At 46.7% G+C, this 17,160-nt stretch overlaps 1 protein-coding gene across 1 annotated transcript in view; it reads left to right on the top strand.

Annotated features, from left to right (window-relative positions):
* The window catches only part of PPME1 (protein phosphatase methylesterase 1), a 40,962-nt gene that overhangs the window by 5,893 nt on the left and 17,909 nt on the right, over positions 1–17,160 (top strand). Inside the window, exons 2-3 of the mRNA XM_075414793.1 lie at positions 11,581–11,675; positions 14,873–14,964. Of these exons, the coding sequence (XP_075270908.1) occupies positions 11,581–11,675; positions 14,873–14,964 (187 nt within the window). The remainder of the gene's footprint in view (positions 1–11,580; positions 11,676–14,872; positions 14,965–17,160) is intronic.

Genomic DNA, 17,160 nt, shown 5'->3' with positions numbered 1-17,160 from the left:
CCTCCCCAGCCTCGCTGCCTTTCTCTGGACACACTCCAGCCCCTCAATGTCCTTCTTGGAGTGAGGGGCCCAAAACTTTGTGCTGAGTCCAGGGGCACAATCGCTGCCCTGAATTTGTGCGATTGTATCATTTGCTTGTCTCTGGTTGCTGATGAAGCTCGCAGGAGATAACAGTGGCTTAGTGTCAGCATTGTCTAGACCTTTGCTTCTGGACCTGATCAGTCTGTAGGCTCAATACTTCTTTCCTTTAACCTTTTCTTCTTCCCCCACGTTCTCTGATCTCTCCTGTTCTGAAGCTGTGTTTTCATTTTTGGACAGCGGTGCCCAAAACTGGACATGGGACTTCAACAGAGGCTTTCGCACACCTGTAAACTGGGAAGATTATTTCATCTACACTCGTAGATGGGAACTTCATTCATGCATCTCAGCAGAACAAGGAGTTTTTTGGCGGTGGGACTCTGCCCACCTCAAGTTGTGGGCTACAGTTCTGCTGTGTGGCTGCTTGCATCTTATCTGCATTCCTGTAAATTATTTCCACCTTAATTTAGGTCTTAATTTAGGTTTAGCTAAGTTTAGCCTTAGCAGGATGCAGTTCAATACAAACAAGTGCAAGATTCCATAGTCAGGCCACCGAAAGAGAATGTGATTAATTATACAGAGGAAAACGAGAGTGCGACTTTCGGTGCTGGCAAATGTACAAGGCTGCACTGAAATAGTCCTTTAAAATTCCAACTTGTGCAGGGAACAACAATAATTTAACTTAGAGAAACATTTGTTTGCTGCGTTAAGCATCTTGTTTAGAAAGCATCTTGTTTATAAATCTGTTTCATTTCTGAGCTTGGAATTTCTTGCATTGGAAGCAGAGCCATTAAAATAGGTTTAAACTTAATATCCAACAGTGCTGGCAAGCTGATTTTTCTATGGCTAAATGCTTTGCTTCATATGCACCCATCCTCTGACTAGCGTGTTGGGTACTCTCGTTTATTCTTTCTTTTTTTATCAACCAGGCAGGCCGTGTTAATGTGACTCTGTGGTGTGGTTGAAAGCAGATCATAAGAAGGAGAGGTTGGAGCAAGGGATTGCTGTAGGAAAATAGAAAAAATAATTTACTGCGGCACTGAGATTGCTCGAGCCTCAGTCATCCTTGGCTGGAAAGGCAAGTTACGGGGTAGGATGCTTTCTTCAAAACGTCGTTTTCGAGCTTATGCTGAGAATATTCATTTTGTGAAGAAGCTTTTGCCATTTCTACTGAGGACTTCTTAACCACAATGAAGTCTGACATCTTTTTGGTGATACGCTGTTAAAAGGTTAATCTGTGTGTCAGTGGTTTGAAATAACATCGCTTATTACAGCATTGGAATAGGTGAAAACAGACTTGTCTGTCGTCTTTTTTTCTTTTTTTTTATTCTTTTTTTTGCCATTTTCCAGCACGATCGCTTCCTTATGTCTCTTTACCGGAGACTCTCATTTGAGAAGTCAAAGCGGCCGAAGCAAACAGCTGTGCCGTGCCCGTGGGACTGTGGCGCGGGGCCGAGAGCTCGGCTCCGTCGCTGTGAATCTCAGCTCTGCTTGCAGCTGCAGCCTCTTCCACGCTTCCCGTTCTGTACCAAAGCGATGACACGTGTGAAAAACGCAACCAGCGGCGGTGTTGAATCTGTGACTGTGTGCCACGCTGATATTAATATTGAAGTAAAACCGCTGAATCGTTAAAATGGCTGCTGCAACGTAGTTCTGACTGGCTTTTGCGGTAGCGCAAGATGTTCGCTTAGGCTTTCGGCGTATTTCACAGCGCATCGCATTGATTTTTCCTCTGAATTACAGCCCCCCCTCCTCCCCCCAGCCTGCAGACGCACACGTGTGCGTGCACCGTTCCGGCCATACCCGCCTTTGCTGGCGTAGCTCTGCTGCCTGTCTTGAAGGAAGATGGTGCCTCTCTTCGGCTCGAGCGGTGCGTGGAAACCACACCGCTGAGAGGAACCCGGAGTTCATTTTTCAATCGCCGTTGATTTTAAGGAGCAGATCTGTCTAAGGTTGTGTTTGAAATAGCCTGCGTATCAAAAGTGATCTGGATGCATCGCTCACTTGAAATGGAAATAAAAGCAAACTTTATGGTCCAGGTTCTTTGGGGAAATCAGATAATGGAGTTTGCAAAATCTCTAGTGAAGCAAAGGGACCGAGACCCACGCAGCTGCAGCTCCTGACGGCCGTAGCAGCTGCTGCGCTTGCTGTCTTATTTTGTGTCTTGAGTTTTTCCCTGGTTTCCTTACAGAACTTATTCAGAGCTAAGGATCCGGATGGGATTTGAAAATGAGAGGCAGCTTGCTGTTCTTTTCCAATATGTGAACAAAAGTTGTGTATGATCTCCTAAGATCTTTTAGTTATCTAGAAGTGCTAGATTGGATCAGATCAGTGTATTTCAGTCATGACAATTTCAACTAATTTCTCCCTTTCTAATGCATCTTTTTTTCCCTGAAACTTTATTAATAAAGAAACATTTTATGTATTCAGTATCTTGAAGGCAGAACTTAAAATACCGCCCTTGTCAATTTTTAAAATTTTTCAATACAGCTTGTCGACTGTGGCGGTTCTTAGATGGAGATTGTTTGATTTGCTTTGGTCAGGTTCAAATACGGTGCAAGAATGAAGCGCCTTGGTCGATGCATGGGATGTTCTTTAGTTGCATTAGTAATTTTAAATATTGACTCTCGGTCAGCAAAAGAAAGCATTTCTAAAAATGCTTCTCCTTGCTCGGTACAGCCCCCTTTTTTTTTTCTTTTTAGGAAAATATCTGAAAGAAAATCCCTGTAAAAACTGGTGAGAGATTTGTTGAGCCGCATGGGCTCCTGTTGCTCCGGGATCGCTTGCAGTCTGTGCACATTTTCAGGACATGATGAAGAGGGCAAACCTCACAATAGGAGAAAACTGGCTGTGGAGGGTGCCCAGAATTTGTTTTGTGATTCCAGTTTAATATGCTGGCTGGCTTGGAGTTGAAGGATGGTTCTAGAAAAGTTATTATGTTGGATCCATTTCTATTTCGGTCTGCCGGATACTTTAAAAAGCAGTAATTAGTTCTGTCGGTTTAAATATTTGGTCAGCAAAATACTGCTTCGGCATAGGAAGGTGCAAAATCACAGCTGCTGTTGATGGGGCTTGCTTCTGGTTTTGAACGTCTGTTGATGTATCGCTAAAAAAAGAAGCTCTAGGAAAAATAACAAATCAAAGATACTAATTCTTTGCTTCAGAGAAATGTTGCTCTGAAATCAGCCGCTGACCGCCTTCCTACGGTCACCAAGCTTTTTGTGGAAAACTGCCCGTTTGTTCTGCCCTTTTAGGGTTCGCTGTTAAATGAGAGGTCACTTACATTTTCCCAAGCATTGCTGGGAGGCGAGTATTTTGCTATAAATGACAATTTGCACGTATTTCCATTAGAGGTGACAACAGTTTTTAATTCTCAGTTCCTCTTCACTTTCACAGAATCACAGAATGGCAGGGGTTGGAAGGGACCTCTGTGGGTCACCCAGCCCAACCCCCTGCTGAAGCAGGGTCACCTACAGCAGGCCGCAGAGGACCTTGTCCAGGCGGGTCTTGAATATCTCCAGAGAAGGAGACTCCACAACCTCCCTGGGCAGCCTCTTCCAGTGCTCCGTCACCCCCAAAGTGAAGAAGTTCTTAGTATTTTGTTCAGTGCTGTTTGTTTTCTACCTTAAGGTGTAGTGTTTGGTGGAGGACAAGTTATTGCTTTTCAGATGTCGAAGCTGGAAACAAAGGCTTAGATAAGTTAGAAAGCAGCTGGATTAACTTTTTTTTAAAACTAAATGTAAAATACCTCCTCTATCTAGTGGTAGTTTGTGATGATTATGTCTTGCAGCAATGATATTTTCACAGAATCACAGGATGTTAGGGTTGGGAGAGCCCTCTGGGGATCACCCAGCCCAACCCCCTGCTGAAGCAGGGTCACCCAGAGCAGGCTGCACAGGACCACGTCCAGCCGGGGTTGGAATATCTCCAGAGAAGGAGACTCCACAGCCCCTCTGGGCAGCCTGGGCCAGGGCTCCATCACCCTCAGAGGGAAGAAGTTCTTCCTCATGTTCAGTTGGAACTTCCTCTGCTTCAGTTTGTGCCCGTTGCCCCTTGTCCTGTCGCTGGGCACCACTGGAAAGTCTGGCCCCATCCTCCTGACACCCACCCTGCAGATATTTATCAGCATTTCTAAGGTCCCCTCTCAGCCTTCTCTTCTCCAAGCTGAACAAGCCCAGCTCCCTCAGCCTCTCCTTGTAGGACAGATGCTCCAGTCCCCTCCTCATCCTCCTAGCCCTCCTCTGGACTCTCTGCAGTAGCTCCTCACAGAATCACAGAATCACAGAATGGTAGGGGTTGGAGGGGACCTCTGTGGATCATATAGTCCAACCCTCCTGCCGAAGCAGGGTCACCTACAGTAGGTTGTAGAAGACCTCGTCCAGGCGGGTCTTGGAAGGAGACTCCACAACCTCCCAGTTCCTCATCTCTCTTGAACTGGGGAGCCCAGCACTGGACACAGTACTGCAGATGGGGCTTCACCAGGGCAGTGTAGAGGGGAAGGAGAACCTCCCTCGACCTGCTGGCCACACATTTCCTAATGCATCCCAGGATCCCATTGGCCTTCTTGGCACCCAGGGCACGCTGCTGGCTCATGGTCAACCTGTCGTCCACCAGCACTCCCAGTCCCTCTCTGCAGAGCTGCTCTCCAGCAGGTCAGCCCCAAGCCTGTAGTTTCTGCCCCAGTGTCCCTGCAAACATAGCAGTTCTGGTATATATTGTTCCTGGATATTTCATATATGACACACAATTACTAACATTTTCTCTGGCGGTGTTAACACTTGTTAAGCTGAATATGAAGCATTCACTACTGCTGCTAAATCAAACAGCATGGCAAGAAGTACAGTGGCAAGTTCCCAGGGAAGGGCTTGGCTCTGATTTCATGTGTTCCTCTTGCAATCCATGAGATATTCTCCATGGGTCTGTCTTGGTGTTAGGATCTGCCTGGCTCTTGCATGAAAATTTTAGCAGTAGTCCTTGCATCTAGTTGTGGGCTCCCCAGTTCAAGAGAGATATGAGGAGCTACTGGAAAGAGTCCAGCGGAGGGCTACGAGGATGAGGAGGGGACTGGAGCATCTCTCCTACGAGGAGAGGCTGAGGGAGCTGGGCTTGTTCAGCCTGGAGAAGAGAAGGCTGAGAGGGGACCTTAGAAATGCTGATAAATATCTGCAGGGTGGGGGTCAGGAGGACGGGGCCAGACTCTTTCCAGTGGTGCCCAGCGACAGGACAAGGGGCAATGGGCACAAACTGAAGCAGAGGAAGTTCCAGCTGAAGACGAGGAAGAACTTCTTCCCTCTGAGGGTGATGGAGCCCTGGCCCAGGCTGCCCAGAGGGGCTGTGGAGTCTCCTTCTCTGGAGATATTCCAACCCCGGCTGGCCGCAGTGCTGTGCAGCCTGGTCTGGGTGACCCTGCTTCGGCAGGGGGGTTGGACTGGGGATCCCCAGGTGTCCCTTCCAACCCCTGCCGTGCTGGGATTCTGTGTTAGACCTCTGCTGTCAGAAAGGGTTTTGGAAGGAGATACAAAAATATTCATAAGTGCTATTGGTTTTTCTTGTTGGTTTTGTTTCCCAATTGGGTTTTCCCCAAGCAGAGTGGGAAGCTGACCAGTCTAATCTCGCTTTTGCTTAGGAATTATGGACAGCTTTTGTGAAACTGAGCAAAGGTTAGCCATTTCGGTCAACAGTCGCCTCACAAATTCAGAATATGGCAATGTGATCAGGCCAACCCTGCATGGGTTTGTCCTACTGCTGAAAGGAGCAATCTGTCTCCTACCATTCTGCTACTTAGAATCATAGAATGGTTTGGGTTGGCAGGGACCTTTAAGATCATCTGGTTCCAACCCCCCTCCCATCAGCAGGGACATCTTCCACCAGACCAGGTTGCTCAGAGCTCCATCCAACCTGGCCTTGAACACTGCTAGGGAGGGGACAGCCACAGCTTCTCTGGGAAACCTGGGCCAGTGTTTCACCACCCTCATGGGGAAGAATTTCTCCCTAATCTCTAATCTAGATCTGCCCTCTCTTAGTTTAGAGCCGTTCCCCCATGTCCTATCACTGCACACCCTTGTGAAAAGCCCCTCTCCATCCTTCCTGTAGCCCCTTCAGGCACTGGCAGCTGCTCTAAGGCCACCCCGGAGCCTTCTCTTCTCCAGGCTGAACAGCCCCAGCTCCCTCAGCCTGTCCTTGTAGGAGAGGTGCTCCAGGCCCTCAGATCATCTTCGTGTCCCTCCTCTGGCCCCGCTCCAACACATCCATGTCCTTCCTGTGTTGGGGGCTCCAGAGCTGGACGCAGGACTCCAGGTGGGGTCTGATGAGAGCGGAGTCAAGGGGCAGAACCCCCTCCCTCGCCCTGCTGGCCACGCTGCTCCTGATGCAGCCCAGGATACGGATATGCCCTGTTTTCCAGTTTTGGTTATTTCTACACTTCTTTGAATCCTCTTCAGTTATGTCATTAAATTCTTGATCCAGCTGAAGGCACAACATTCCTGACGTGCTGGCACCAGTGCCTTGAGCAGTAGTAGTACAGTCTGCGTGCTCCACGTTGAGATTGTCCTTAGATGCCCGAAAATCACGCCACGGCCAGGGTCACTGCGCTCTCAACAAAGTATGCAGTCAGCCGAGGAACCTCTGGCTTTCCAGAGACCGTGCGTCACAAGACCACGTGCCCTGTGCTGCTAATGCAGTTTCTTGCCTTGTGACTGCGTATGCGACTTCGCTTTGTTAGTTTTGAGATCTGTCCTTCATCTGTCAGAAAAGGAACGGCCCCGAGTCCCTCTCTACCTGCTCCTGCCCGTGCAGGATTATTGAACATTTTCTGTGTGGCTTGGCTACCAGCAGCTGATTTTGGTTAGTGCTGTGCTTAATATTCCCTCTGGCAGTCTTGAATGCTTAAAAATCTGCGCTTACTGGTAGAAACTGTGCCGTGGGGTTTGCTATTTGTGACCGTTCCTGAGCCAGATGTCATCAGTGACAGCTCACGCTACGACACGTTGTTGGAGCTTGGACTTGTAGGATTGGTGTGCAACTGGAAGAATTTATTTTCTTGCCTTCTGTTGTGATTAATTTTGATTCTGAATATCCCAAGCTTGTGCTGGTGATGATTCATGGGATTTCATACCTCTCCTACACAACATGGTTTTAATGTCCTTGCACTAGTCAGCAGGCTGCTGTGTTCCCTTGCCTTGTGGAATTGTGGCTGTCCGTACTGTAACCCTGCTTTCAGAAAAGTGGATTAATTTGTCAAAACTCTTCATCCACGTTGATATGATTAATCAGCAACTTGCTTCAGGATTTCCTGATGTTCTGCCTCGCTTATGGGTAAGAGAGTCCACTTACAGTACAGGGGAGTTTACCAGGGAGTTCCTGCTGTTCACCAGATTTATGGATTATGTTGGAAAGGGCGTAGCCAGGCAGATGATGATATTTGTTAATCACCTGGAATGACTCAGGATGATCAAACCTAAAAGCGCCGTTACGTGCTGTGGGTAGGTCTGACTGTGCTGAAATGCTGCGTTTTGAAAGGGTGATGGAATCCGTTGTCGCTAACTGCACACCCTGCCTGTTCACAGACCAGAGAAGGGAAATCATCCAAGCTGTGGGCAGTTCTCTCTGCCTCCAGAAAGAACGAGAAATGGTACGGAGCGAGAGTGTCATCGGGGCTGGGATGGCTTCCAGGCAAGGAGATAATCAATAGAGTAGGGCGCTTGGCTCGAAAAATACGTGGCCCAGGCAAGGGAAATATGATAGGGATGTTTAGTCATTAATATTGTAGAGAAGAACAGGCAAACGTTATCATAGTGTGGGCTTAAAAGCGAACACAAGTAATTCTTTTAGCTCAAAGCCTAATTAAATCGTGGCAGTGTTGTCACAGATGAGGTGGAAGTAGCTCGGGCTGGAAGTGATTTGTATTTTACGTGACGAGCGAACGCAAAAACTCTCCTCCCTTCGTGCAATGCAGTGCTGAGGATGCAGCCTCTGGAGATCCCCATCCCACTTATAATGAAAACTTGGAGGCCATACCCTGTTCCCTACGTAGCCCTTTCCAGAGCACTTGCTGTGCTGGTGGCATCTCTCGGTGACGCGTTACGGAGCTGGATGGACCTTTGCCGTCTCCCATCGCACTGATTCTTGTGGCCTTGGGAGACAAAGCAATCATAAGTCAGGGAGCTTGAAGCTCTTCTCAATAATATGCGTTTGCTGCATTTCATACCAGATTCTTGCTTATGAAATCCAGCATTAGTTGGTGTTTTTTGAACCTGGACCTGCACTGGGAGGTTTTGTGTTTATGTTTTTCCCAGCAGAATGTTATATGGGTGTCGCAGCAAATCTTGTCTCCCTTCCTTGGACACTTGAACATCTATGTAGGTGTGCTTGGTTCTTCCCAATATCTTGACAGCTTGGCATCTTGACACTGTATCGCTCTATTCTACAGCATTCTTTGCAAGGTTAAGGTTTGAATGTGGTATTTTTTTTCTTTAACCAGAGAACGAGATTAAGCTGAGGCAGTACAAGAGATTAATATTTTCTGCGTTTACGTAGGTGTGCGACATCTCATTTTATTGAAGTGAAATTTAACAAGGTTAATTCTGAAGTCTGGAAACCCACGGAGGTGAATTTGGGCCATTCAGGAGGTGGCTGTTTTATGTTTCGTGTTCTAGAAATATCAGCGGAAATAGGAGTTTTGCTTCCACAAAATTGAAAAGCTGCTTTGTCTGTTCTTTTCTGTTTCTTTAAGAAACCGAGAATTCAGGAGAAACTTCCTTCAACAGAGATTTTCCTTCTGTGAAGGTCTTTCACCCCCCACGCCCATGCTTGATTTTAATATTCTGTGCTGATTGCCTCCCCCAGAAGAGCTGAAGTGCAAAAAGACTTTTAAAATGGTGCACTGTTACTCATCCTGTGTACCGGGCTCAAATCTAGCCTAATTATGTCACTGCCAAAATTAAGCACTACTCTTTTAGCCTTTCTGAGTGAATATCAGCCTGAGAAACAGATTTTGCATCAACTGAGTCATCAGGAAAATTCCGATTGCGGAGCCTTTTGTTAGTAGTGGGGATACGAGGAGAGGGCACAGCTGCACCTTCTGATGGAAGCGAAAAATCAGTTGGTATTGTCAGCTGGGCACCTTGGAGAGTCCTGGTTTGTACGATGTCCGCCCAACAGGTCCTCTGCATCCACCCGGTAATTTAGGGAAATTGCGTTCCCCGAGGTGCTGGATACGACCTGACGTTAGTACTACAGGAGCAGCTGATTTAAGGCACTGTTTGTTGCAGTGCTTTGTGGTGTGCCCGTCACAAACTGCGGCAGAAATTAGCCTTGTTATAAAGAGGAGATGAGGCTGGCTGCTTGTGGGGAAGAACGACTGTGATTCACCTTTTGGAAACGTGTTGCTGGGAAAACCAGGCTTTGCTTTACTGCCTCTGCTCGGGTATGATTCCCTGGGCGTGCGGAGCACTGGCAGGAAAATGCCAATTCGCACCAAAGGAGGAAACCTCTCCGGGTAGAAGTTGTTGCTAGACATGAAGCAGTCCACAGCTAGCACCGATGCCCAACTCTTTCATCACACTGAGTCCTCTTTCAACATAATATTTTTGGTCCATCTCCAAAGCCCTTGCTCTTCCCCCGGTGTCCACTATTCTGATTTTCGTGCCTGTGCAGTGCTCGTTCACTGGTATATGGCAAATGATGTGATAGAAAAAGCAATCTTGCTTCTGAGTGGTAGCTGCCTAGTGTGGGCTGGATAGAATTGGGCAGCTGGAAGTCTCCGGTGACCGGAGTGCGTTTGGCCAGATTTTACCTTCCTGGTATTTTTTGGGGGTTGGTGTTTTGGTTTTTCTTTTTTTTTTTTTTTGATGACAGTAAAGCAGTGTTTTTGTATGGGTAGATTATGACTTCTAAAGAAAATAAAGCAACTTGGGAATGAGTGCAAAGACTGGAGCAAACTGGAGCCTGGAAGCTCATTCACGTGTGGAGGTGTTCTGCCAGCATCTGCATTACACAGTCTTGTTGTTATGATCCTTAATTTAAATGCAAGTTTCTAAAGATCCTAGTCCTGCTCTTCTTCTGCTCTTCTTCTGCTCTTCTTCTGCTCTTCTTCTGCTCTTCTTCTGCTCTTCTTCTGCTCTTCTTCTGCTCTTCTTCTGCTCTTCTAACTTTATCCTTTTGGACTCACTACCTTTTACTTGCGTTGCTGGACTGGATAGCATCCTTCCTAATGGAATGCTTTTATTATAGGATATTTTCAGAATCACAGGCAGTTGCCTGTGTAGCTCTAAGAACGTGGAGGAAGGCAGCTTGAGACCAGTTTATCGGTCTTTATTGTGACACTGTTCTCGTGGTCCTTACACTTAGCTGAGGCAGGCTAGATATGGAAGCCTATACTGAATTAATTTGGTCTTGTTCTTTTACTTCACAGTCCTAATGTTGCCCTACATACAGTATTTAAATACTAGATCTGTTTACAAATGTGTCAAAGTTTTAACCATTGCAATAGATTCCAGGAAACTTGAGCTGTAATTAAAACTTGCTGCTGTTAACTTAAACCTGGTAGATTTTATTTATTCTGCTCCTGACAGTGTTTCTAAGTTTCTTCTATATACCACGCTGTTCAGTTCTCTCCGTTGTCTATCTACCAGGCGCTCGGCCATCGAGACAGGTTGACGTGCTGTTTGGATGATATTTCTTCCAAAAATTAGAGGAGATGTCTAGGAAAGTTGCAATCTCATGACAAGTAGTGCATGGTAGATGAGTAGCAACCTTCAGTAAACAGCTGACGCTCTGCTTTTCAGCACTGTGGTGTCGAGGTGACTTCTGAGAGGGACAGATTCTTTTTTTTGTTGATTATGACTTGTGGGCTGAGTCATAAATTTAGGATGGCTTCCTGCCTTCCGGGCACTGGAGTGCTCCCAGTCACGTCGACATCAGCCTTGCTTTAAAGCTAGGGCAAGACCAAGAAGTACAAAGGTATTTAATGACTTTTGACTCTGACTTTTGAAGCGCCGGATCTGTGGGTCGTTGCTGACTGGGAGATTGTACTGGGACAGTATCGCTGTGTGCCCTGTTCCTTTTCTTTTCCCTTGGCTTAGGTCTGTGTCACAGAATCACAGAATGGTAGGGGTTGGAAGGGACCTCTGTGGGTCATCTAGCCCAACCCCCCTGCTGAAGCAGGGTCACCCAGAGCAGGCTGCACAGGACCTTGTCCAGGTGGGTCTTGAATATCTCCAGAGAAGGAGACTCCACAGCCTCCCTGGGCAGCCTGTTCCAGTGCTCCGTCACCCTCAGAGGGAAGAAGTTCTTCCTCGGCTTCAGACGGAACTTCCTCGGCTTCAGTTTGTGCCCATTGCCCCTTGTCCTGTCACTGGCACCACTGGAAAGAGTCTGGCCCCGTCCTAAACTGCTGTGTAACACCGGCAGGTTATCTTCAATGTACGTAATGACACCTGTATGCCGATTTAAATGAAAGATTTTAACAGTACCTCGTTCTTACTGATATTTTTTGTCTTGCAGCCCTGGAAGAAAGCGTGATTTTTCGCCGGTGCTTTGGAGCCAGTACTTTGAATCTATGGAGGACGTTGTGGTAGAAAATGAAACTGGCAAGGATATATCCTTTTTCCAGATTGAACTTTTCTTATTCTTAGTTACTAGGATGGTATTGTGTGTCGTTTAGTTTACTGAGGTTTATTTATCTTCCATTTTTTCTTTTGTAGGGATCAGTATCAGTAACTAGAGCTATCCCTTCTAAGCTGACAGTTAAGATGTACCTAGCAAGGTCAGCTCCTGGCATTGCTCCTGTAGTAATCATTAATTTTAAAAAGTGTTTCCAACAGTTCAGTAACATATTTTGAAGGCAAATATTCATCAATTCCCATAGTTTAAACCGTATCAGGATCGAAGCTGTTTATTGATTTTTATTACCACCAGGTAGTTAGCGGGCAATCGGTGAACTGAATGTTCAGGATCGGTATCAGCAGCACAGCACTAAACACGTAGGTATTAACAAATCCCTGCAGGTTTCTGAACCCCTTTCTGCAACTAGTCCTGGGAAGTTCTGTGCCTGTACACACACACAAACACACAGGCACCCGCAAGAAGCATGGGTTACGAGCGCACGTGGTCTCTTGTGGGACTGCAGGATCTCCTCCTACTTGTGCACATCTCCTTTGGGGATGTGGGTGCTACCCATGCTGCTCCCACTAGTGCAAATGATGCCGAGAAAGCGCCATGTGAGGTCACATATACACCCCCAGGGTGTGGGTCCCTGCTTGTTGCACCCCACATTGTCATTCCACTAGCTGGTGTGCAGGCAGGGAAGCTTCTTGCTCTGACCAGGGCGCCTCTGATGCCATCAGAGAGTCTTCTGGCAGTGTCAAACCAGGTTTTAACTGCGGCTGTTTCCTCTCCCAAGATCTCTGCCCTCTTTGCAAATATTCATGTTGCTTTTACACTACTTTTCAAGCTGACTTCTCTTTGCCAGTCTTCCAGTTACTGTTTAGTTCAGCTGATGGCAGTCATCCTCTCTGAAGTGAATCATAGAATCATAGGTTGGAAAAGATCTCTGAGATCATGAAGTCCAACCATCCACCCAAGACCACCATGCTTGCTAAACCATATCCCCAAGTGCCACATCCACACGGTTTTTGAACCCCTCCAGGGATGGGGACTCCCCCACTGCCCTGGGCAGCCTGGTCCAAGGCCTGACCACTCTTTCAGGAAAGAATTTTTTCCCAATATCCAATCTGAACCTCCCCTGATGCAGCTTGAGGCCATTGCCTCTCGTCCTGTCGCTGGTTCCTTGGGAGAAGAGACCCCCCCTCACTACACCCTCCTGTCAGGGAGCTGTAGAGAGCGAGAAGGTCTCCCCTCAGCCTCCTCTTCTCCAGAGTGAACAGCCCCAGCTCCCTCAGCCGCTCCCCATCAGACTTGTTCTCCAGACCCCTCCCCAGCCTCGCTGCCCTTCTCTGGACACGCTCCAGCCCCTCAATGTCCTTCTTGGAGTGAGGGGCCCCAAAATGAAGACAGTACTGGAGGTGCAGCCTCACCAGTGCTGAGTACAAACCACAGTTGTATCCAGGCCATTTGCTAACTGGGAGCACCCCAGCAACTGCAGTGTGTGAAGGTACTGGGATGAGACTTCCTGTCAGTCCTACCTCTGCCTACAGCTCTGACCAAAGCAGGTTTGAGAGGTACTTCCAAGTCTTTTGACCTAATTACAAAATGCAAACATTTTAATCTGTGTTTAAATAACACAGCCTCATAGTTTAAATAGTGACATAGTTTTTAAGCATGCATATTGTAGCTTGGTCATTAGGAAAACCAAACTTTCAAGCTATTTCTCTCCAAATACCAACTTAGTAATTAAAACTGTAATGCCAGTAGCATGTGATGCTTTGGAATGAGAAAATTCTCTTCTTGTTTCGCTTATCTTGTCATTATTCTGTGTTTATTAAATGCATTTGTCCAATTGATCCTGGGAATTCTTCATGATGTGCACCTTGTCTGCCTTTGGGTTAAGGGCCGTGCACACCGCTGAGGCTTCATAAATAATAAAATATAAAGGATAATGGACCTATTTGGATAGGTGGTGTACATAAGCATCCTAAATTTAAGCAAATCTTAGTTATTTGGGATTTATTGTGTTACCCATGACCTTTAACAGGAGCTTGAGCTCCCGTATGGTAGGTTGTGGACAGACGCGTACTGTGGAAGCAGCTAAATTAATGGAGTTGGTGCCCAGTGTTCTGCCCCAGCTACCTGTTACTGCTCCATCCGATCTCCACACGTGAACAAACCCCAGCTGGTGGAACTGTTTAAGCTGACGCAGCTGACAGTAACTGAAATGGCGTAGGGAGCACCTGCGTGAACTGTTTGCAACCAGCAGATCTGAAGGGCACTGCAGTATTCATCAGAAAAACGATGAGCAGCCTCATCAGTAACTGCAGCTGGCATGGTCAGGTTCAGAGGAATGCTTTGTCCACCCCGAGACCGGAGGGAGGAGGTGAGGTGACTTGTCTGATCTGTTGGTTGCAGTTTTGGGCACTGAACGCAGATCTGGCGACTCCCAGTTCTTGTGCCTTTCTCCAAGTGACTTTGTTTTTAGTGATCATAGAATCATAGGCTGGAAAAGACCTCTAAGATCACCAAGTCCAAACGCCAACCCAACACCACCATGCCTGCTAAACCCTGTCCTGAAGTGCCACATCCACACGTTTTTTGAACCCCTCCAAGGATGGGGACTCCACCACCTCCCTGGGCAGCCTGGGCCAAGGCCTGACCACTCTTTCAACTGACAGCGATAGTTAAACTGATTTTTCTGTATCTAAATTTATACTGTAAGGGGACCTTAGCTACCCTAGTAGCTTTGTTCTGTAGCTTTGCTCTGTATGTTCTAGAGAGTAATTATATTGCATTTAAAATCTTGTTTGCTGGCTTATCTGGCATTTTTCCTTGGAAGTAGTAGGGAAATACTCCAAAAGTACATGCTCCATAGTGCATGCTGATTTTGGTTTGGTTTTTCTGTTCAGTTCACTGTTGTGCACAGGGAAAAAAGGGTGCAGGCAGGACATGCATGGATTACAGGGAGGAGGAGACCTGAGCAGCAGGAAAGCAACTCTTGAAGCTTAAATAAAATGGGTGAAGTTTTGTCCAGGTTATGCTGGCACATGCCTGTTGATCAGGGGGAGAAACGAGGCCGTGGGTGCACAGGGGTAGAAACAGAACGCCGTTGGGTATTGCAGACTCCAAAATACGTTCAGCGAAGTAACTTCAAATGACTTATGAAACGTCCTTAACTGTTCGTACACTTTTCGAATTTACAAAAGCGGATTGGAGGGGCCTGTCTTACTGCTGTTGCACGGTGGAGGCCATTCTGCTCTGTCCTGGGCTGTGTTCACTGTGAGTAAGCTGCTGCTTTGTAGAAGTATGTATGTATGCAAATACGGTCGTCAGGAGTGTGGGAGGCAAGTAACCATTCAGCTGTGTTAAGCATGGGAAAATCAATTCAGAAAACTGTCTTTTAATCTCCTGGTGTGCACCTCGCTCAAATCTTCTAAATATTTCGCTGTCAGTGTATTTATTAAACAGGCAAAGCACATGCAAAGGTTGAGCATCTAGATTTTAATTATTAGCAGTAACCAAAGCTACGTCTGTCAAATAGCTCGCGTGTTTTAGTGAAGCGTCAAGGCGTTTCTCATCATAGCATGTACGTTGTTTTTCAGAAGGCTGCTTCTCCATGACTACTGGCGAAAGTTCAACAGCTTGATCTTATCATAACAATATTATCTTTGCGTGGTTGAGGTCCTGTTTGACTTTTCTAGAAATCTCATTTGCTGCTCGAGCAGCTTTCTGAGGCACGGAGTGCGGTGGTGTCAACAGGAGCGAGCGCGGGGACTGACCAAACCAAAACTCCTCCCTCCCACCCTTTCCCTTTACAAAATGGAGGGAGTTAAGGAAGAAAACTTCTAGAGGATTTTAAGTCAAGTAAAACCACTTGCAGTGTGTGATTTTTATTTTTGGCCTTTCTAATCCAGGAACTCTTTGAGCTGTCTAGTACCCTTAACAGAAGGATGCTATGGGATGACTATCATGGAGGTGCAACTGGACAAAGTCTCCCCTGTGCCTTTGGCTGTGTAATATTTGTCGCCTTTCAGCAGTTTGGTGGGCTGTAGATCCCTTTCCCTTTAAGCAGAGATTCCAATGAGTAACAAGAAAGAATATTTTACAAGATTTGCTACCAACTGCTCTTGAATTCCCAACATGGCTACTCTTGAGTAATCCTTATGGTATATTAATAAACCATCTTGTATTCACAAGGTGTATTAGAAAAATACTTTGCCAGCTGGGCTGTCACTTTGGTATTGAACAGTAGTTGTACCCCTAACAGTTCATTTGTACCTTTAGCTGACCCAGAGACTGGTGCAGGTACGGGTCTTCTGAAACTGTTGAACTCTAAGTCTTAAATCTCTGTCTTACTGAATTCGGTAGTTACTTGCTTGTAGCTCACTGGTCGCCAAGATCATAGAATCATAGAATGGTTTGGGTTGGAAGGGACCTTAAAGATCATCTGGTCCCAACCCGCCTGCCATCAGCCGGGACATCTTCCACCAGACCAGGTTGCTCAGAGCTCCATCCAACCTGGCCTTGAGCACTGCCAGGGAGGGGACAGCCACAGCTTCTCTGGCCAACCTGTGCCAGTATTTCACCACCCTCCTGGGGAAGAATTTCTTCCTCATATCTAATCTAAACCTGCCCTCTTTTAGTTTAGAGCCATTCCCCCTTGTCCTATCACTGCACACCCTTGTGAAAAGCCCCTCTCCATCCTTCCTGTAGCCCCTTCAGGCACTGGCAGCTGCTCTAAGGTCACCCCGGAGCCTTCTCTTCTCCAGGCTGAGCAGCCCCAACTCCCTCAGCCTGTCCTTGTAGGAGAGGTGCTCCAGCCCTCTGATCATCTTCGTGTCCCTCCTGTGGCCCCGCTCCAACACATCCATGTCCTTCTTCTGTTGGATGGATGTCCTTTCGTCTGCTAGTTTAATGGCTTTGTTATGGCATACAAGTGCTTTAAACAGGTGCCATGAAGGTGGCTGCTTTTATTTGGAGACAGAGATATAAAGTCACGTTTTTCAGAGTTAAGGAAAAGGCTTCTTACAAGACTCTTCCACCCTCTGTAGAGCTCTTTATTTCCAATGATGCCCTGATTTACAGTTATCACCAATAGCAGCACCAATACCATTTTTACATTTTAAAATCTTGAGAGCTGAATTTAGCGGAGTGGTTGCAGTCGTGACGCTGTACCTTACAGTTACTGGCTTTTTAATGTCGCTGTTAGCAATTAACAAAGTTAGGTCATGTACGAGGTTCACATAGATTCACACCTGCGCTTGAGACTGCACCTGGAGAAAGACACTGCCACAATTAACTCATGCCGTTGTGTGGCTGCGAGAGAATTATTTGCTTTGTGCCTTTTGAAATGAAAGTTTGTCCCAAACAATCAAATGTTAAATGTTTAGGATGAGCCAGAGTTTTAAAAAGACAACCCCTCCCGCAGAAAACCCAAGAAGAAACCCAAATTGGGAATCACAGAATAGTAGGGGT

This window comes from Opisthocomus hoazin, chromosome 1 (assembly GCF_030867145.1).
Source record: "Opisthocomus hoazin isolate bOpiHoa1 chromosome 1, bOpiHoa1.hap1, whole genome shotgun sequence".
Taxonomy (NCBI): Eukaryota; Metazoa; Chordata; class Aves; order Opisthocomiformes; family Opisthocomidae; genus Opisthocomus; species Opisthocomus hoazin.
This window is presented reverse-complemented; position numbering and strand designations above follow the sequence as displayed.